Source organism: Podarcis cretensis (assembly GCF_951804945.1).
Source record: "Podarcis cretensis genome assembly, chromosome: 13".
Classification (NCBI taxonomy): Eukaryota; Metazoa; Chordata; class Lepidosauria; order Squamata; family Lacertidae; genus Podarcis; species Podarcis cretensis.
This window is the reverse complement of record NC_137182.1, coordinates 14,710,227-14,731,080: the sequence shown is the minus strand read 5'-3', so window position 1 is coordinate 14,731,080 and position 20,854 is coordinate 14,710,227. Positions and strand designations below refer to the sequence as shown.

Below are 20,854 nucleotides of genomic sequence, written 5' to 3'. Positions count from 1 at the left end.
TGGGTCCCTCCTCCTCTCCTGCGGGTGAGGGGAGCACCCTGTTGCAACAGATCAATAAAGATCAAGCTTACTAGCTGCTTTGCTTCTCAATATTCTCTGACTGGCCTCTGTTATTCTCTTCTACCAATAGGGAACCTATGTAAGGACTCTGTGTGGGCTCTTGGATACCCCATAAGGGAAAAGGGCAATTTTTGTTTACAATATTACAAAGGCTGGGTGCCTCCCCCTCTCTCTGCCTAGCGGTGGCAAGAATCCAGGGGGGTCCCAGGCACTCACCCAGGGCCTGTGTTCCTTTTGTTACGGAAATTACGGGGGCGGAGGCACATCTTTAAAGTTAAATGTTACAAATATTATGCCTGAACGTATCCTTTCAACTTGACAGCTCAGGGAAGTTACCTAGCTTTAAAAATAATATAAAATCAACTCCTTTGCCAGTTTCCTCCATTCCAAAGCTATTTCCCCCTTGAAAAAGAGACTACAGGAAGTCCCCAGAAGTGACAATTGCTGAGCTGATTGTTGGCCAAGAAAAGCCCAATCCCATCACCAAACTTACCAAGGGGCCAGACATGCAAAGGAAGTTCTATTGTACTTTGGGTGGTGGGACTTCAGAGGTGTTTGCCTATGCTAATCTTATACCTGAATCTTGCCCTGCCATAATAATTTGTAATAAAATTTATACCCCGCCCATCTGGCTGGGTTCCCCCAGCCACTCTGGGCGGCTTCCAACAAAACACTAAAATACAATAACCTATTAAACATTAAAAGCTTCCCTAAACAGGGCTGCCTTTAGATGTCTTCTAAAAGTTTGGTAGTTATTTTTCTCTCTGACATCTGGTGGGAGGGCGTTCCACAGGGCGGGTGCCACTACCGAAAAGGCCCTCTGCCTGGTTCCCTGTAACTTGGCTTCTCGCAGCAAGGGAACCGCCAGAAGGCCCTCGGCGCTGGACCTCAGTGTCCAGGCAGAACGATGGAGGTGGAGACGCTCCTTCAGGTATACTGGACAGAGGCCATGTCTGCTTATGCTAATCTTGTACCAAGGACTTGTCTGGACATGTTGGCCAAGGTTAAACTAGAGTAACCCCTGTCTACCCCTCTCCGTTTGTGACATGTTAGTGATGTAGCAATGATGCTGTACGAACTATATTCTGGGATATGGTGGGAAAGTTTTAAAAGTCTTTGTCACCCCATCCTCGGGGTTCAAAATTCCTCTTTGAACCTGTTGCGCAATAAACTTTGGTCTACAGCTATGTACTCTGGTTAGTGGCTGGACTCCTTCCTTTATTCCGCAGGGACCCGCAGGCTCTGCCCGAGGAGCTGGGTGACTGAGCAGCCTTGCTCCTAGATTTTTCCGTAACACTTTGGAGAATTGAGACACGGCAAAGACTGTTGTAGCTTTAAGAAATAGGGTTATTCACCTGTTTGCACCTTCAGTCTACATGGAGGGAGTCCAGAACTTGCAGCATGGTCATTTCAAGAGGGTAGCAGTATGTCCTGCTTGTGTGGTTCTCCTCCACTGTTGGAAACTGGATGCTGGGACAGAAAAGCCTTCTTTCCTTATCAGGCCTGAGCTAACGCAAAGACAGGGGAAGGGGCTCAAAGCAGGCCCCTCTCTAGCACACACTTTTGGTACACATACCTGTAGTAACAATAAAAGTAAAATTTCAATAAAAGTCCATGGACCAGAAATCATATGGGCAGATATTTATATATATATTATATTTAGTTTTTTCTTTAAAAAAAGTTTAGGGATACTCTCATTTTGACTCAAGAAAACCACCATTTTATAGTTCAAATGGGGAAAAATAAATACAGTAAATGGATAAAAGGCCGACATCGGGGATAGCAACGGAACTGACGATTCATTTTTTTTTTTTATTCATTGAGATTCATTGAGATTTTTTAAATACAAAATGCAAAAATAATACACAATATGACATGTATCATAACATATTTTCAAAGCCTCTTTGGACTCCCTCACGTCTCCCGCTCCCACTTGCATCATTGTAAACTTTTTCCAGCAATTTATCATCTTGTTTACATTCTTATATCTCATTCAATTAATTTAATCTAATAATTCTCCAAAAATTTTATATTTTCCTCAATCTCACTTATCGTCAAATTCAAATCTAATTCAATGGTAGGCAATTATTTATGATCTAGCATCCTTCTTAGCATTCAACCAAATTACAATACTTTTGTAAATAAATCTTGAATTTCTTCCAGTCTTCTTCAACCCTCTCTTCTCCCAGGTCTCGAATTCTGCCAGTCATCTCGGCCAATTGCATATAGTCCATCAGCTGCATCTGCCACTCTTCCAGTGTGGGTAGATCTTGAGTTTTCCAGCTCTTAGCGATAAGTATCCTTGCTGCCGTTGTTGCATACATAAAAAATGTTCGGTCCTTCTTTAACACCTTCTGGCCGACAATGCCCAGAAGGAAGGCCTCTGGTTTCTTAGTGAAGGTATACTTAAATACCTTTTTCAACTCATTATATATCATTTCCCAGAAGGCCTTCACTCTAGGGCAAGTCCACCAGAGGTGAAAGAATGTTCCTTCATGTTCTTTACATTTCCAACATTTATTATCAGACAAATGGTATATTTTGGCAAGTTTAACTGGGGTCATGTACCATCTATATATCATTTTCATTACATTTTCCTTCAAAGCATTACATGCAGTGAAGTTCAGCCCAGTGGTCCACAACCTTTCCCAGTCCTCAAACAAAATATTATGCCCAATATCCTGAGCCCACTTTATCATAACCGATTTAACCATTTCGTCTTGTGTATTCCACCTCAACAGCAAGTTATACATTCTTGATAATACCTTATTTTTTGGTTCTAACAATTCTGTTTCCAACTTCGATTTCTCCACCTGGAACCCTACCTTTTTGTGGAACTGACGATTCACCGTGCTAGAGAAGAAACTAAATCTTTATTTTTATTTTTTAGTTTCTGCTCTTGTTAGATTCACAAAATGTTTAGGGGTATGCGTCCCCCTGTGTCTCCCTCCAAAAAAGAACCAATTATATCATATATTATAATAATATCATCTGCCCATCTAATTTTACTTTGATTGTTATTATATTGTACCTTTGCCATTTATTTATTTCATAAAGTTTATACACCACTTATTGCTTCAAAAAAGAAAAACCCTCCTTTTTTGCTGCTGGCAATTTCAGCTGCACAACCAGAAACGACAGTGAGGAAGAAAGCAAGAGAGGGAGAGAGAGGGAAAGAAAAAGAGTTTTGCGCCTAGAATTTATAGAATCAGAACTGTAGAGACTTGGAAGGGACACTCGTGGTCATCTAGCCCAACCCTCAGTAATGGGGGAGTCGCGCGCCTCTGTATAGGCGCGCGCGTCTTTAGCACCACCTGGCGGCCAAAAGCGCAGGTTCGATTTCCTGCAGGCGGGGTGGGCGGGGGGAAGAGTTGGGTGACGTCATCACGCCGCGACGGCCGAAGAAGAGAACTGGAGGCAGGGTGGGCGGGGGGAGAGTTGGGTGACGTCATCACGCCGCGACGGCTGAAGAAGAGAACTGGAGGCGGGGTGGGCGGGGGGGAGAGTTTGACAACGTCATCACGCCGCGACGGCTGAAGAAGAGAACTGGAGGCGGGGCGGGCGGGGGGGAAGAGTTGGTCGACGTCATCACGCCGCGACGGCTGAAGAAGAGGAAAGCGGCGAAGAAGCAGCCGGACGGCGCGGCCTCCTCCACAGTCGACATGGGAGGAGGCGACCTGGTAAGGACGGGGGGGGGGAGAGGAGAGGGGAGGACACTGGGGGTAGTTCTTCCCCCCAAAAAAGCTGTGAGCTGTTGACAAGGAAGGGTGGTGTGAGAAGTTCGAGCCCCAGTGGAAGCACTGAAGTGTCGTGGGGTTTTGTGTTGATTTTTCAGGGGTCGGACTGGATGACCCCCGGGTGTCCCTTCCGCCTCTACAGTTCTGAGTCTATGATGCAAAGCACCTGCGAAGGCCCTGGAGGCCAACGCTCAGATACGGCGGGGGGGGGGGACCCAGCTTTGAAAGGGAAGTGGGGTGTTATTGTAAAATGCTAGGCGTTCACACTGGGTCACAGATCACCTGCTTTTGTCTTGTGTGTAGTTATCTAAATCTTTCCATGTTGTAAGTTGCCTTTATTCTTACAGTGGCAGCTCGGGTTACAGACACTTCAGGTTACAGACTCCGCTAACCCAGAAATAGTACTTCCCTGTGGGAGAAAGTGCCCAAATGTAGTTGTCATGGACAAAAACCACATCACTTTCTCCCTTTTTTTGAAACACAATAGGGATACATTTAAATTTGCAATTCGGTATAACATGGACAGTACAGTGGTTACAGACACTTCAGCTTACAGACGTTTCAGGTTACAGACTCCGCTAACCCAGAAATAGTACCTCGGGTTAAGAACTTTGCTTCAGAATGAGAACAGAAATTGTGCTCCGGCGGCGCAACAGCAGTGGGAGGCCCTATTAGCTAAAGTGGTGCTTCAGGTTAAGAACAGTTTCAGGTTAAGAACGGACCTATGGAATGAATTAAGTTCTTAACCTGAGGTACCACTGTACTTTAATGTATTTTATTTATGATTTTGAATTTTATACATTTCAGTAATTTTATATTCATTTTAACATATCATCACTTGACTTGATGCCAGAGTGGCGCATGCTCTGGTTATCTCCCGCTTGGACTACTGCAATGCGCTCTACGTGGGGCTACCTTTGAAGGTGACCCGGAAACTGCAACTAATCCAGAATGTGTCAGCTAGACTGGTGACTGGGAGTGGCTGCTGAGACATTACAGTGGTGCCCCGCAAGACGAACGCCTCGCAAGGCGGAAAACCCGCTAGACGAAAGGGTTTTCCATTTTGGAGGCGCTTCGCAAAACGAATTTCCCTATGGGCTTGCTTCGCAAGACGAAAATGTCTTGCGAGTTCCTGCGGGGTTTTTTCCCTTTACCCCCCCTTTTCCTAAGCCCTAAGCCGCTTATCAGCTGATCCGCTGAAAGCCGCTAAACCGCTAATAGCGCTAATCCGCTAAACTGTCAATGGGCTTGCTTCGCAAGACAAAAAAACCGCTATACGAAGAGCCTCACGGAACGGATTAATTTCGTCTTGCGAGGCACCACTGTATAACATCAGTCCTAAAAGACCTACATTGGCTCCCAGTACATTTCCGAGCACAATTCAAAGTGTCGGTGCTGACCTTTAAAGCTTTAAAGGCCTCAGCCCAGTATACCTTAAGGAGCATCTCCACCCCCATTGTTCTGCCCGGACACTGAGGTCCAGCTCCCAGGGCCTTCTGGCGGTTCCCTCATTGCAAGAAGTGAGGTTGCAGGGAACCAGGCAGAGGGCCTTCTCGGTAGTGGTGCCTGCCCTGTGGAATGCCCTCCCATCAGATGTCAAGGAAATAAACAACTATCTGACTTTTAGAAGACACCTGAAGGCAGCCCTATTTAGGGAAGTGTTTAATGGTTGATATTTTATCATGTTTTTAATATTCGGTTGGGAGCTGCCCAGAGTGGCTGGGGAAACCCAGCCAGATGGGCGGGTTATAAATAATAAATTATTAATATTATTACATCCCCCCTTTTCTGCGGTTCCTTAAATTTATTTTTAATATCTTCTGCATATCCAAATTAACTCATATACTTAAAAACTATATTTACTCATTTATCCAGATTTACTCATCTTCTTTAAATATATACACATAAAACTGCAGGTTATTTCAATAATCCTGCCAACGTTCTTTTTACAGTTTATTTGTAAATATTCAATAAACCATTTCCATTCTTTTACAAAAAGTTTGTTATCTTGATTTCTTATTTTCCTGATAAGTTCTGCGTATTCCATAAGTTTTTGTATGCATTCTTCTTTTGCTGGGACTTTTCCTTCTTTCCATTTTTGGGCAAGTAACATTCTTGCTATTGTAAGTTGCCTTGAAGCATGTTTCTAACAATAGAAAGGTGACATAAAAACAAACCGATGGTGGTGGTCTGCCTTGCTTTTAGAATTGCCCAGGTTAGAATAATAGGATCTTAGAATTGTAGAGATGGAGGGTACCCCGAGGGTCATCTAGTCCAACCCCGTGCAAGGCTGGAATCTTTTGCCCAATTCTGGCAATAACCCATGACCCTGAGGTGAAGAGTCTCCTGCTGTACCAACTGAACTGTGCCAGGTTACTTGTTGTTATTATATATTTATTAATACTGCGCCCCTGCCTTTTCCCTGACAGGAGTCAAAGCAGCTTACATATAAAAATACAGTGGTGCCTCGCAAGACGAAAAGAATCCGTTCCGCGATTCTCTTCGTATAGCGGTTTTTTCGTCTTGCGAAGCAAGCCCTTTGATGGCTTAGCGGATTAGCGCTATTAGCGGATTAGCGGCTTAGCGGATCAGCGGATCAGCTGATAAGTGGCTTAGCGGCTTAGAAAAGGGGGGGGAGGGAAAAAAACCCGCAGGAACTCGCAAGACATTTTCGTTTAGCGAAGCAAGCCCATAGGGAAATTCGTTTTGCGAAGCGCCTCCAAAACGGAAAACCCTTTCGTCTAGCGGGTTTTCCGTCTTGCGAGGCGTTCGTCTTGCGGGGCACCACTGTAACTGCTAAAAGAGAAAGCAATCATTAAAGCACAATTAAATATTGATGGAATTAAAACTCTTGTTTTAATTTTATCAATACAGTGGTACCTCGGGTTAAGTACTTAATTCGTTCCGGAGGTCCGTTCTTAACCTGAAACTGTTCTTAACCTGAAGCACCACTTTAGCTAATGGGGCCTCTTGCTGCCGCCGCGCCACCGGAGCACGATTTCTGTTCTCACCCTGAAGCAAAGTTCTTAACCTGAATCACTATTTCTGGGTTAGTGGAGTGTGTAACCTGAAGCGTATGTAACCTGAAGTGTATGTAACCCGAGGTACCACTGTATTCAGTTGCTTAAATTTGTGTGTGTGTGTGTGTGTGTGTGTGTGTGTGGAAGCCCTGGCAGCTCCAGCTAGGGCTGGGAATGTCTCCTGTTGGGAACCCTAGAGACCAGCTGCCAGTCAGTGTAAATTAATAATAATAATGATGATGATGATGATGATGATGATGCAGTGGTACCTCGGGTTAAGAACTTAATTCGTTCCGGAGGTCCGTTCTTAACCTAAAACTGTTCTTAACCTGAAGCACCACTTTAGCTAATGGGGCCTCCCGCTGCCGCCACGCCACCACCATGTGATTTGTGTTCTCATCCTGAAGCAAAGTTCTTAACTTGAAGCACTATTTCTGGGTTAGCGGAGTCTGTAACCTGAAGCATATGTAACCCGAGGTACCACTGTAATAATAAATTTATTACTTATTCCTTGCCCATCTGGCCAAGCCTCCCCAGTCACTTTGGGCAGCTCCCAACAGAATACAGTCGTACCTCTGGTTACAGAAGCTTCAGGTTACAGACTCTGCTAACCTCAGGTTAAGAACTTTTCATCAGGATGAGAACAGAAGTCATGTAGCAGCGGTGCGGCGACAGCTGGAGGACCCATTAGCTAAAGTGGTGCTTCAGGTTAAGAACAGTTTCAGGTTAAGAATGGACCTCCGGAACGAATTAAATACTTAACCTGAGGTACCACTGTATTAAAAACAATAGCAAGGGTCATTCCTGCTACTCGTGAATCGGGGAAAATATTCGCTTCAATGCTTTCTTTCCCCTTACTGTTCCTGGCAGCGTTTGCTGTTTAGGTACACCATTTGCAAGGGAAACCTTATCACCTGTTGTGTACCTCAATTCAAGGGGCTCATTCCTGTTCGCAGAACCTCAAGAAAAGCTGGCATCCACAAACCTTGCGCAATGTGGAGAAAGTTTGGAAGGCAGAACAGAAGCATGAAGCCGAACGGAAGAAAATCGAGGAGCTGCAGCGGGAGTTACATGAAGAACGAGCGCGGGAGGAAATGCAGCGCTATGCGGAGGACGTGGGGGCCGTCAAGTATGTTGGGCAGGATTTCCTTGGCCGACTGGCATATTTAGGGCTTAAACTTGAGCAGATGCTTAGCATTTCTTCTCCAAGCAGCTATACTGGTAACCAAAACACTACAGAAATATGAATCAGTTAGTAGAAACAGCCTCATAGGATGACGGTTTCTCAGGTTCTTTGGGGAAAGATTTGAGTGAAATTATATTTGTTCAGGGTCAGAAACTCAGATATATATAAGCCAGGCATGTTTTCCCCCCCTCCCCCTGTGAGGCTTATTTCTATTCATTTCATTTCATTTCCATACTGCTTTATATTTTAAAGAAAAAATCTCAAAGTGGTTTACAACACATTGAAACATCATATAAAACAATCCAGAATAAAACAAATTCAAGCCTCAAGGAAAATATTTCAGATCCCTCTCTATTTCAGATCCCTCTCCCTTTCAGATGATCTTTATTGAATTTTAGTTACATACTGTACATACACATACATTATATTTCACATTTGTTCTTGCTCTCCCGAGCTGACTTCCCTCCTTCTTCTGGCTTTTTAGTGTCCTCTTTGACTTTTCACATTGTCTTTGTCAACTCCCTCTCTAAGTGACATTTTGCTTTCCCCATATCTGTTTACCCACTTAACTTATATAGCAGACCCATAACAGAAATATTCTAGGAAGCCAGTGTGGTGTAGTGGTTAGAGTGTTGGACCAGTAGAAGAAGAAGAGTTTGGATTTGATATCCCGCTTTATCACTACCCGAAGGAGTCTCAAAGCGGCTAACATTCTCCTTTCCCTTCCTCCCCCACAACAAACACTCTGTGAGGTGAGTGGGGCTGAGAGACTTCAGAGAAGTGTGACTGGCCCAAGGTCACCCAGCAGCTGCAGGTGGAGGAGCGGAGATGCGAACCCTGTTCACCAGATTATGAGTCCACCGCTCTTAACCACTACACCACACAGGAAGATTGGGGTTCAAATCCCTACTCAGTCATGAAGCTGACTGGGTGACCTTGGGCCAGTCCCAGCTTCTTAACCTACCTCACAAGGTTGTTTTAGGGATTAACTGAGTGGGGTGTGTGTGTGTGAACCATGTAATCCTTTGAGAAAAAGGTGGGATATAAATGCACTAAATAAGCTCTTCCGCATGCCTGCTTAAGAAAACTGGAGGGGCCAACCAGATGGAAATGTCAGTTACCAGCCTGACATACAGAGATCTCCATGTAGTTGCAACAGTGCTATTTTTCTAGAAAAAGAGGTGCCAGAACTCACCAAGATCGCCTTCCTCGTTCTCTTAGAATGGCAATGATGCCCACCTGAGAGGTGACAGAACTTGAGTTTCGTTGAATCCCAGCTGAAAAAAATAGCAATTGTACTAGTGCCAGTAGCAAATTGCACCTGGTGCCTGGCTAATTTCTAACACTAATCCGTAAACAAACCCCTGTGTTGCAAGCTGAACAATAGAACACAACACAGTGGCCAAGAACAATGGCACTAAACACTATTTATAGACTAATACAAATGATCAGAAATTACAACCAAAGTCTCTAAATCTTCTTCACAAGTTGCGGTAGAATAATTCAAAAGTTCGATATATACATAATCTGTCACCAAATATCGCCGGAACAGAGTTTCTGGATAACCAATCTGTTTCGTTCAATGCTTCATCAGCCAAACTTGAAAGAATTAATATGAGAAGGATGCAGTTAAATTTCTTAACAAGACAATCTTACATGTTAGCAAATATAAACGCTGTAGAAAATATACTCTGGATCAGAGTTCATATGATATTGTAGTCACTGAACTTTTGACTACTGATGATATTTGGTGACAGATTATGTATATATCGAACTTTTGAATTATTCTACCGCGACTGGTGAGAAAGATTTAGAGACTTTGGTTGTAAGTTCTGATCATTTATATTAGTCTATAAATAGTGTTTAGTGCCATTGTTATTGGCCATCGTGTTGTGTTACATTGTTCAGTAATTTCTAACACTGGCTTGTGTATATATGTTTGCCTGTGTCTTTATTTCTGTTTCTAACTTGCGCTATTTCTAAACAAAGCACAGGCACAAAAAAGTATTTTAGAAAGTTTAAAATTACCCCCAGATCTGTTTCACCTTCTGTCGGCTACTCAACCGTTTCCTTGGTCAACTCTTCCTTATAACAGTTTGAGAAATGCTTCTGTTGTAGAGGAGACATCTTTTGCATTTCTCTCAGCTCCCGCCCGCTTGGTCTGAAAAATACGTTTAATGTCCTTTTCCACCAATGAATTAGGAAAAAAGATGAGAAGCTGGAGTGGATGTACCAAGGACCAGGAGGCATGGTGAACAGAGATGAATACCTTATGGGCCGCCCAGTTGACAAATACGTCTTTGAGACCATGGAGGACAAGGAAACAGGCTGTTCCTCTGAGACTGGCCTTCTGCCAGGCTCCATCTTTGCCCCCGCAGGTGCCAACTCTGCCTTGGATATGGCCAGCAAGATCCGAGAAGACCCACTGTTCATGATAAGGTAGCAAAAATCTTTAGCTTTATATGGAACCAATTGGTGCTCTTAAGTTTTGTAAAGTACAGGGGAGTCAAGGCCTATTTAGTGTGACCATGCAGTGGGAGGACAATGACATTGTTTTCATTAGCGTCACCAGTTCCCCACATTAATATGTATTTATTTAAAGTGGTTTTTTTTACCTTGCTAAAAAGTCTCCCAAAAGTAGCTTTAAAAGACCAGTACTGTGGTACCTCGGGTTACATACGCTTCAGGTTACAGACTCCGCTAACCCAGAAATAGTGCTTCAGGTTAAGAACTTTGCTTCAGGATGAGAACAGAAATCGTGCTCTGGCGGCACGGCGGCAGCAGGAGGCCCCATTAGCTAAAGTGGTCTCCTTTAGTTAGTCTCCTTTGGAGGTCTTTAAGCAGAGGCTTGACACCCATATGTCAGGAGTGCTCTGATGGTGTTTCCTGCTTGGCAGGGGGTTGGACTCGATGGCCCTTGTGGTCTCTTCCAACTCTATGATTCTATGATTCTATGATTCAAGTTAAGAACAGTTTCAGGTTAAGTACGGAACGAATTAAGTACTTAACCTGAGGTACCACTGTAGTAAGGTAAAGGTAAAGGTACCCCTGCCCGTACGGGCCAGTCTTGACAGACTCTGGGGTTGTGCGCCCATCTCACTTAAGAGGCCAGGGGCCAGCGCTGTCCGGAGACACTTCCGGGTCACGTGGCCAGCGTGACATCGCTGCTCTGGCGAGCCAGAGCCGCACATGGAAACGCCGTTTACCTTTCCGCTGGTAAGCGGTCCCTATTTATCTACTTGCACCCGGAGGTGCTTTTGAACTGCTAGGTTGGCAGGCGCTGGGACTGAGCAGCGGGAGCGCACCCCGCCGCAGGGATTCGAACCGCCGACCTTTCGATCGGCAAGCCCTAGGCGCTGAGGCTTTAACCCACAGCGCCACCTGCGTCCCCGATACCACTGTAGTAGCTGTGGTCTAAACCACAAAGCCTAGGGCTTGCTCATCAGAAGGTTGGTGATTCAAATCCCCGTAATGGGGTGAGCTGCTCCTGCCAACCTAGCAGTCTGAAAGCACGTCAAAGTGCAAGTAGATAAATAAGTACCGCTGTGGTGAGAAGGTAAATGGTGTTTCCGTGCGCTGCTCTGGTTCGCCAGAAGCGGCTTAGTCATGCTAGCCACATGATCCGGAAAAACTGTACCCCGGCTCCCTTGGCCAGTAAAGTGAGATGAGCGCCGCAACCCCAGAGTCATCCACAACTGAACCCTAACGGTCAGGGGTCCCTTTACCTTTCTGGTAAGACAAAGATGTAAGAAATATGTAAAGCTGAGACGTTACGTTACATCGCAGAAACTTGCAGTGATGCGAACCTTGCAGTTAGGTTTCATTGCAATGTTGGGATAACAATGCTGTGCATGGGGAAATCTCATCATAACCTTGAAATTTCTCTCCACCCCCCACCCCCGGTTTTTAATGTTGTTATTTAGGAAGAGGGAGGAAGAGAAGAAGCGTGAAGTTCTGAACAACCCTGTAAAAATGAAGAAGATCAAAGAACTGGTATGTTAAGTCTGCAATCCTATGTACCCTTAGCTAATATTCCATGGGACATGCACAGAATTGTGCTATTGTCTGTAACAAATCCCTATAGCAAGGATTAACATTTAAAATGTCTTCTGTCCTTGGGGTGGGGGGGAAATAGCCTTTTAATTCCAAGACTTGAAATGTTTGGGTGTGAAGGTGTGGACCCTGGCATTATATTGGTGCCGATTTTATTGGCATTATATTGGTGCTGATATACAGTGGTGCCCCGCAAGACGAACGCCTCGCAAGACGGAAAACCCGCTAGACGAAAGGGTTTTCCGTTTCGGAGGCGCTTTGCAAAACGAATTTCCCTATGCTTGCTTCGCAAGACGAAAATGTCTTGCGAGTTCCTGCGGGGTTTTTTTCCCTTCCCCCCCCCCTTTTTCTAAGCTGCTAAGCCGCTTATCAGCTGATCTGCTAAGCCGCTAAAAGCCGCTAAGCCGCTAATAGCGCTAATCCGCTAAGCCGTCAATGGGCTTGCTTCGCAAGACGAAAAAACCACTAGACAAAGAGACTCGCGGAACAGATTAATTTCGTCTTGCGAGGCACCACTGTAAACGTATTGAGGATAAATGTAACCTTCATCTTTTAATTGTGTGGTCACAACCAAGGTGGTTTAAAGACTGGTACAGGGAAGGGTGACTTTCCACCCCGCCCCCTTTCCAATGCCTGATTATGGTTGGAGCAGCAATTTTCATCCATATATTATCAAGAGATAATTATTCCAACTTTATCTAATGCAGAATAGGACAAAGAGAGGTGGTGGGAAAAGGTCTTTGTTCTCGCATCACTTCATGGGGTAGAACTGCGTTATAAATCACTATGTTTGTTTGATACGGAGCTGGCACCTTTCTCCTTCCGCCACCCCCAGTTGCAAAGCAGTTTGGAGAAGAAGAAGAAAAAGAAGAAGAAAGATAAGAAGAAGAAGCACAAGAAGCACAAGCACCACAGCCCCAGCAGCAGCGAAGACGAACAGGCAAAAGCCAAGTACGTTTAGAGAGAGCCAGTGTGGTGTAGTGGTTAAGAGCAGTGGACTCGTAATCTGGGGAACCGGGTTCGCTTCCCTGCTCCTCCACCTGCAGCTGCTGGGTGACCTTGGGCTAGTCACACTTCTCTGAAGTCTCTCGGCCTCACTCACCTCACAGAGTGTTTGTTGTGGGGGAGGAAGGGAAAGGAGAATGTTAGCCGCTTTGAGACTCCTTCGGGTAGTGATAAAGCGGGATATCAAATCCAAACTCTTCTTCTTATATGCAGTGCGACCTTGTTCAACACTCATTTCCTGTTCTTAATTAGCAATATATTTTCCACTCTCAATTGGGTTGCCCTTGTGAGGTAGGGCTTTGTCACTCCTTTCGATGTTGATAAAGGGGCCTAAGGAGAAAGTGGTTTGCCCACAACTGCAGAGACAGGACTTGTACCAACTCTGCCCGTGAAGCAGGAGTGGATATTCAGTATCTGCTAAGTCATGACAGGCAGAACAGTTTTCTTTCTCCCTTCAGAAATGTCCTTGTGGGGGGCAGAGGCACCTCCTTTTCAAGCCTACGCACTTGTACATCTTTCTCCTGCCTCAGGCAATTCGTTGGATCCCCAGGGAGTTCCTGCCTCCAGGCTTGCCTTGTTTTCCTTCCCCTTGTCTATCTGTTAGCCTGGGTTCCTTGACAAGGCTTGGTGTCTACAGGTTAGGCATTCAGAATTAGGTGCCATGTAAACCACAGGGCCTAGGGCTTGCCGATCAGAAGGTCGGCGGTTCGAATCCCTGCGACGGAGTGAGCTCCCGTTGTTCGGTCCCTGCTCCTGCCAACCTAGCAGTTCAAAAGCACATCAAAGTGCAAGTAGATAAATAGGTACCACTCCGGCGGGAAGGTAAACGGCGTTTCTGTGCACTGCTCTGGTTCGCCAGAAGCGGCTTAGTCATGCTGGCCACATGACCCGGAAGCTGTACGCCGGCTCCCTTGGCCAATAAAGCGAGATGAGCACCGCAACCCCCGAGTCGTCTGTGACTGGACCTAACGGTCAGGGGTCCCTTTACCTTTTTAATATCTGATGACTCCGTAGCTATCAGACCACCTGGAGAGGTTCAGTAATAACCAGGCTGACAAAGCGGCTGGCATAAATGTTGCTTTTGTCTTTTGCTTTAGGTCACGGGAGAAAACGGACCGCTCTTCCTCGGAGCCTCTTCACCCCAAAATACCCGGGTATGGCTTGCAGGTACGCCCAAGCTGTCTACCCTTAAGACTTCCCCCCTGGGGTAGCATTTACAGTGAGCAGAATGGAAGGGGTGAAGACCACGGCTGGCAAGCATGGTTGCCTCCATCACCAGTCGCACCTTTCTCCCATTTCAGATCCAAAACGCCGGCCGCGAAAGCACATTTGGCTACAAGGTCCAACAGAGTTCTGGGTCGAAGAGCCGCGGCCTGTCGCCAGAGAGGACGTCTGGCAAGAAGAACACTTACGAGACGGAGCAGAGCAGTCGCAGGAGGTCAAGGTCACCTAGGCACAATAAACAGTAAGCAAGGAGATGGGGGCAGCTGTTGCTGGGTGCCTATTGATAGTGCTATGGAAGCCAGGCTATTTCTGGCTTAAAATCATTTGCTTGTGGTGGAGTGTCATGAGAAAGCAGAATGGGCTCTGAGTGTACTTAAAGGGAGATAATCCCATCTCCAGCATATGTCTCACCCACACTGTGTTCATCACCTGAGACCCTTCTTTGTGTGTCTCCTCCGCGAGAGGTCCAGAGAGTGGCAGCAGAAGAAGGGGCCATTTTTGCCATGGCTCCCTGCTTGTGAAATGTTCTCCCCAGGGAGGCTTGCCAGGCGCCTTCACTAGCATATTTTTCGCTCCATAAGATGCACCTGGCAATAAGACACATCTAGTTTTTAGAGGAGGAAAACAAGAAAAAAAATATATTCTGAACGAAACACTGGATCTGTGATTTTTGTGGTTCATGCTGTGGCCATAGACATGATATGTGATTCGACGGTGAGTTTGGGGTAGCCCAATGCAAAAATCCTGAGGATCCTTGTGGATCCGTGCTTTGTAACCATGTTTTTGCCCCATTGCGGCCACACGAAACAGTGGATGCGTGCTTTTTTGGGTGCAGGCTGTAGCCATGGACATGCTGTGTGGTCTGATGGTGAATTTGCGGTGACCCAACACAAAAATCCTGAGGATCCATGGGCTTTTACCTCCCCCCTCCCAGGCAGCCTCCTTTATCGCTAGAGTCCCTTATCTCCCTCCTGATTGCTTGCTGATCAGCTGCTTCCTTTCAATACCCCCTTCCCTCTTGTTTGCCTTAATGTATTTTCCTTAGCTGGAGCAGTTTTTTGCTCCTCCTTTTCTTCTAATTTCTCTCCTCATTGCTTGTTTTTAGTATTCCTGTCTCCTCTCCTTGCAAGTTCCTTTCTTTACCTGGCAGGCTCCTTTACCAGCAGCCTTATCTCCCTCCCGATCGCTTGCCGATCAGCAGCTTTGTTTCAACACCCACTTCCCTCTTTCAAAAAAAAGAAAAAAGCATGATCTGCTTTTCGCCCCTGGGCAGTTTGGCTCCAGGGACCACACATTCGCTCCATAAGACGCACAGACATTTCCCCTTACTTTTTAGGAGGAAAAAGGTGTGTCTTATGGAGCGAAAAATATGGTATATATCTTTAGGTGCCAGGCAGAAAAAGTTTATTACCACGTCTCTGGCTGATTAACATTCTGTGGGCTTTTTGTGGGAGAAGGGTGTCAGGGAACTGACGTCAGCTCAGACGCGAGAGGGGGAAGGGCAGTTGTGTTATAGGGAACCTCCGAAGATCTTGCGAAGCAGCTCCTCCTCTGGCGAGGAGGAAAGCCCCACCTCCAGTGGGGAGGAGGTGGTGGGACCAGGGGATGCTAGGGAGAGCCTCAACACCGAGGCTGAGAAAGCCAGGCAGGAGGGAAGTACCCCTTTGCCAGTGCCCACTCTGCGCAGTAGGTTTCGGCGCAAGGGGGGAGGAGAAGGCTGGGGGTCACGCGACTGTTATGCTGGAGGAGGTACAAGGACCGACCCCTCCCAGATTCTGCTAGCGACTGAGCCAGACATGACCTTAACGATGCTCTTCACTGTAAATAGTTTGCACTAAGAATAAAGCCTGGAAAAGACAGGTCAGAGTCTGGCCTGTTTGCTCTCGAGCAACCACACCACCACCTGACAGAGGGATATTGGTTTGTTCATTTTTTATTATGTATTTTGTGTTCTCATTTGGTCTTTTTATCTTGTGACCTGCCCTGTAATCTTCGGATGAAGGGTGCTGTACAAATTCAATCAATAATAGTAATAGCACAAGATTGGGAAGGGGCAGGAGAACGGAATAGGTCCAAGACTCATTGGGACCAAATCATTATTTTCGTGGCGGATATAAAAAAAGGAACTTCCTGAATTGCAGCCACAACATCAAGGAACAGAAGGCAAAAACGGGAGGCAGGAGTCCTTCGCCGAAGCAAGAAGTCTATAGAAGACCACAGACCTCAAGGTATGTGTAATGGTTGAAAGGGGTTACTTGTGCGTAAGTTGCCTTCAATTTCGGTTAGATTGTCTGGCTAACCATGCCTTGGCTGACAGCCCACACTCCGTGGCCGGTCAGTCGCTTGCAGAATCCGTCAGTGGGCGTTTCTTGAACCTCTTCCAGCATAAGAGCTGTTTGACGCCAAGTCTCCTCCTACTTTCCCTGCGCGGAACTCGTCTGCGCAAGTAAGGGGAAGGCAGAGGCGTGTCAGCGCTCTCCCCACTAGTCTCTGGTGAAGGGTCTTGGAGACCTGTCTCCGAATCCTCCATTTCCCTCCCTTCTCTACTGGTGTTACGCTGAATTCCTTCCTCCCTGCTAGTCCCCTCTCCTGCATCGCTTTGGAGCCTTGCCTCCACCTCTCGCTCCGATGTCAGTTCCCTGACAGTATGTTTAAGTGGGTACAGTGCCAGGGGGTGCATTGTGAAGAAAGGGAAAGAGCTCTAGAAGGCTGCATCCTTCATGCAGGAGGCCTCAAAATGGATTGGCAAAGCAAGGTGATGATAGTCAAAGTCCTGCACTTGGTGTTTAATTCAAGTCCGCCTTCCTGGATGCTGAAGACCAGAAAGCTGCTCTTAGGTTGTTTTTTTTAATAAGCAGGTTTTAGACTTCAGTTCTGTGCCCTGGGTGGTCCAATGTACTCAGTAGACCTGGTTAAAACCAGATGGATCCTGATGTGGGTGTGAAATGTAGATCCCTTAATGCCCACGTGTCATTCTCTGCCCTGGCTTCCTTTTCATTTCTGGGCACATTTAAGATTGCCAATGTCCTCTAAATGAGCTTGACACACTGCAAGTAGCCAGAGGCAGTTTGCTGTAGCTAAGAGAAATCCATTTGCTTGGAGTACCCCGGTTAAGCAGGGATTTGATTTGATTTGAACCCAGGTCTTTTCATTTACCCTATTTGTATGACCGCCCATCAACCCATGTTCTCCTTGGCTCACCAAAAAAAAGACCAAACAGTGTTCAGATCCGATAACACGGATCAAAGTTACAACATTCTGCTGTAGCTCCAGCACTGGAGGCTGTGGAGACTGAAACTGCATTTGACCTGCTTTAGGAGAAAACTCTCTGCAGAAGAGCTGGAGAGAAAACGTCGAGAAATGATGGACAATGCCAAGTGGAGGGAAGAGGAGAGAGCGAAGAACGTGAACAGACACAGAAAAGAAGAGGAGCGAGAGCTCACACGGGATAAACTTGATAACGGCAATGGGAAGTTCATACAGTGAGTTTCCTCCCTTCCTCTGAAACTTGGGGTGGGGGGGAGCTATAGCTGAGCATGTGCTTTGGGTTCAGTCCCTGGCATCTCAAGTTAAAAGGATTCAGTGATGGGAGACCTTGGAGAACCACTGCCCAAAATATTAGACGTCACTGGGCTACATGGATGCGGGTGGTGCTGTGGTCTAAACCACTGAGCTTCTTAGGTTTGCCGATCAGAAGGTCGGCGGTTCAAATCACCGTGATGGGCTGAGCTCCTGTTGCTCTTTCCCAGCTCCTGCCAACCTAGCAGTTCGAAAGCACGCCAGTGCAAGTAGATACATAGGTATCGCTGTGGCGGGAAGGTAAATGGCGTTTCTGTGCGCTCTGGTTTCCGTCATGGTGTTCTGTTGTGCCAGAAACGGTTTAGTCGTGCTGGCCACATGACCTGGAAAGTTAAGGTAAAGGTAAAGGGACCCCTGACCATTAGGTCCAGTCGTGACCGACTCTGGGGTTGCGGCACTCATCTCGCTTTATTGGCCGAGGGAGCCGGCGTACAGCTTCCGGGTCATGTGGCCAGCATGACTAAGCCGCTTCTGGCGAACCAGAGCAGCGCACGGAAATGCCGTTTACCTTCCTGCTGGAGCAGTACCTATTTATCTACTTGCACTTTGACGTGCTTTCGAACTGTTAGGTTGGCAGGAGCAGGGACTGAGCAACGGGAGCTCACCCTGTCGCGGGGATTCAAACCGCTGACCTTGTGATCGGCAAGTCCTAGACTCTGTGGTTTAACCCACAGCGCCACCCACGTCCCTTACCTGGAAAGTTAGCTATAGACAAACGCCGGCTCCTTTGGTCTGAAAGCAAGATGAGTGCTGAAACCCTATCATTGCCTTTGACTGGACTTAACTGTCCTGGGGTCGTTTACCTTACCTTACCTTTTTTTTTTACATGGACCAGTGGTCTGATTTAAACACCTTCACGTGTTCCTATAAAATTTCAGTTCCGAAACTAAAGTAAGGGTTCCACGTGGCTCAGGAAGTATACCATATGCAGTTGGTATGTGGTTTAAGAAGAGGCCTTGCCTCTTCTGAGCCCATTTCCACCTCTTTCCTTCCTGCCTAAAATTCCTTTCGGTGGGAAACACCCTTGAGGTACAAGGCAGGAGGCTGCTTTTTCCAACCCATCACGTTTCTTTCTCTCTCGGTTTTCCTGCAGCCACATAAAGCTTGAGAGTGCGTCAACCTCTTCCCTTGAAGACAGGGTCAAGAGGAACATTCACTCCATCCAAAGGACAGCGGCAGCCCTGGAAAAAAACTTCATGCAGAGATGAAACGTGCTTCTGTCTTCCTCCACCGGACCACTGGACCAGATAGGGAAACCTTCGTATAAACTCCACAGCTCAGGCCAGCTGCCCTCTCACTGTGTGAGATGCCTTGTACCTGGGTATCATGAGGAAGACGTTATCTTTGATGCTTTGCTATAAGGGCCGTTTTTTCCAAACTAGGATGTCGTAAAGGCCTGTGGGGTCCCGGCTTTTCGAGTTTGATGTACTCCTGGCAAGGCTTTTCGATGGTAGGCCCTGGCTTGAAGCTCCATCGAGCTAACACATTTAGGCTAGAGGGCATCAGCTAGAGGAGATTTGCATCCACAGTGAATGTAACAGAAAGGAAGAAGAAGTGGTCCTTTCGCTTCTGATTATGTCATCGCTTCTTATAAGGAGCACAGCTGCCAAAACCACGTGTATTTTATTGGCTGATCATAATTCCTTTTTTGCTTCTTAAATAACTTGATATTATTGGGTATTGGACCCATCCAAAATTTAGTGAGGCAAGTGGAAAATTCTGGGGATTATAGTTTCCCTTTGGCTTATGTTTCTGTTTTGTTGAGTTATTCTCCTCCACCCCCAAGACTGGTGTTCTATCCAGTCCATTTTTAAAACAACTTTTAAATAAGATTTTGTGCTGGGTACCTAATACCGTAGAGACAGGGGTGCCTTTCATAAAACGAGGCTTTATTTAACTTAAAGCATTTTAGTGGAGACAGATGCACTTTCCTAAGTGGTGAAGCTTAGCTTTCTGAAGAATAGACAAAAAGTAACACCTGACCAAATGGGACAGCCGTCTTTGTGTAGTCTGTGATGTGTAAATGCTGATCTTTGTATAAAATCCAGCTGGAATAATAGATACTGTTTCTCTTAAGCAGCTGTTTTAGCGTTTTTGTGGTGATTTATCTTAATAAGCAGTTCGCATTCGCAGGTCATTTGAAATGTTGTTGTGTTTCATGTGGAACTGGAGAAGAATGTGCGGTGATTGTAGGGCTTCGACCCAAAGCACCACTTTAGCTAATGGGGCCTCCCGCTGCTGCCGCGCCGCCGGAGCACGATTTCTGTTCTCATCCTGAAGCAAAGTTCTTAACCTGAAGCACTATTTCTGGGTTAGCGGAGTCCGTAACCTGAAGCATATGTAACCTGAAGTGTATGTAACCCGAGGTAACACTGTACAATGATTGTATAATTCACAGGAGTGAAAGTTAGTGTTTTGGCAACTGTCTCTAAAGTTAACATGGCCACTTTATACCTGCCAGGAATCCCTCCTGGCCCATAGCCCTGTATGAGATTTCTCTGTTTCCTCTTCTTTCCTTAGCTTCTTGTTTCTGATCTTCAGACTCTCTCCTTCTCCTTTCCCTCAGGATCATGATTCTCAAGCATCTACATGTTTGCTTCCTTCTTCTTCTTGGCTACCGCACCCTCTTTGAATAATTATTACCACTGTCCACCTCAGCCCAATTATTTTGTAGGCCTTTGTCCCATCCAAGCTGCTCTTTACTTTGTGAAACTAGAAATAAAGTGGACCAGCTTATGAATATGATACGATAGTCATTTTCGGATATCTCAAGCGCTGTCCCATGGAAGAGGGAACAAACTTGTTTTCTCCTGCTCTGGAGGGTAGGAATCGAACCAGTGGCTTCAAGTTGCAAGAAAGGAGATTCCTACTAAGCATCAGAAAGAACTTCCTGACTGTGAGAGCTGTTCGACAGTGGAACGGTTGTGGACTCTCCTTCCTTGGAAGTTTTTAAGCAGAGGTTGGGTGGTCATTAACCATTGATGCTTTAG

General features: G+C 46.2%; 1 protein-coding gene across 1 annotated transcript; it reads left to right on the top strand.

Annotated features, from left to right (window-relative positions):
- Positions 1-3,646: 3,646 nt before the first annotated feature.
- On the top strand, positions 3,647-19,940 carry CWC25 (CWC25 spliceosome associated protein homolog). Its single transcript, XM_079949884.1, has 10 exons — positions 3,647-3,740; positions 7,774-7,946; positions 10,206-10,442; positions 11,927-11,996; positions 12,892-13,007; positions 14,159-14,228; positions 14,363-14,526; positions 16,427-16,513; positions 17,603-17,767; positions 18,958-19,940. Exons 1-10 carry the CDS (start codon positions 3,723-3,725, stop codon positions 19,070-19,072), a joined length of 1,215 nt encoding a protein of 404 aa, XP_079806010.1. The 5' UTR covers positions 3,647-3,722; the 3' UTR covers positions 19,073-19,940.
- The last annotated feature ends 914 nt before the right edge of the window (positions 19,941-20,854 follow it).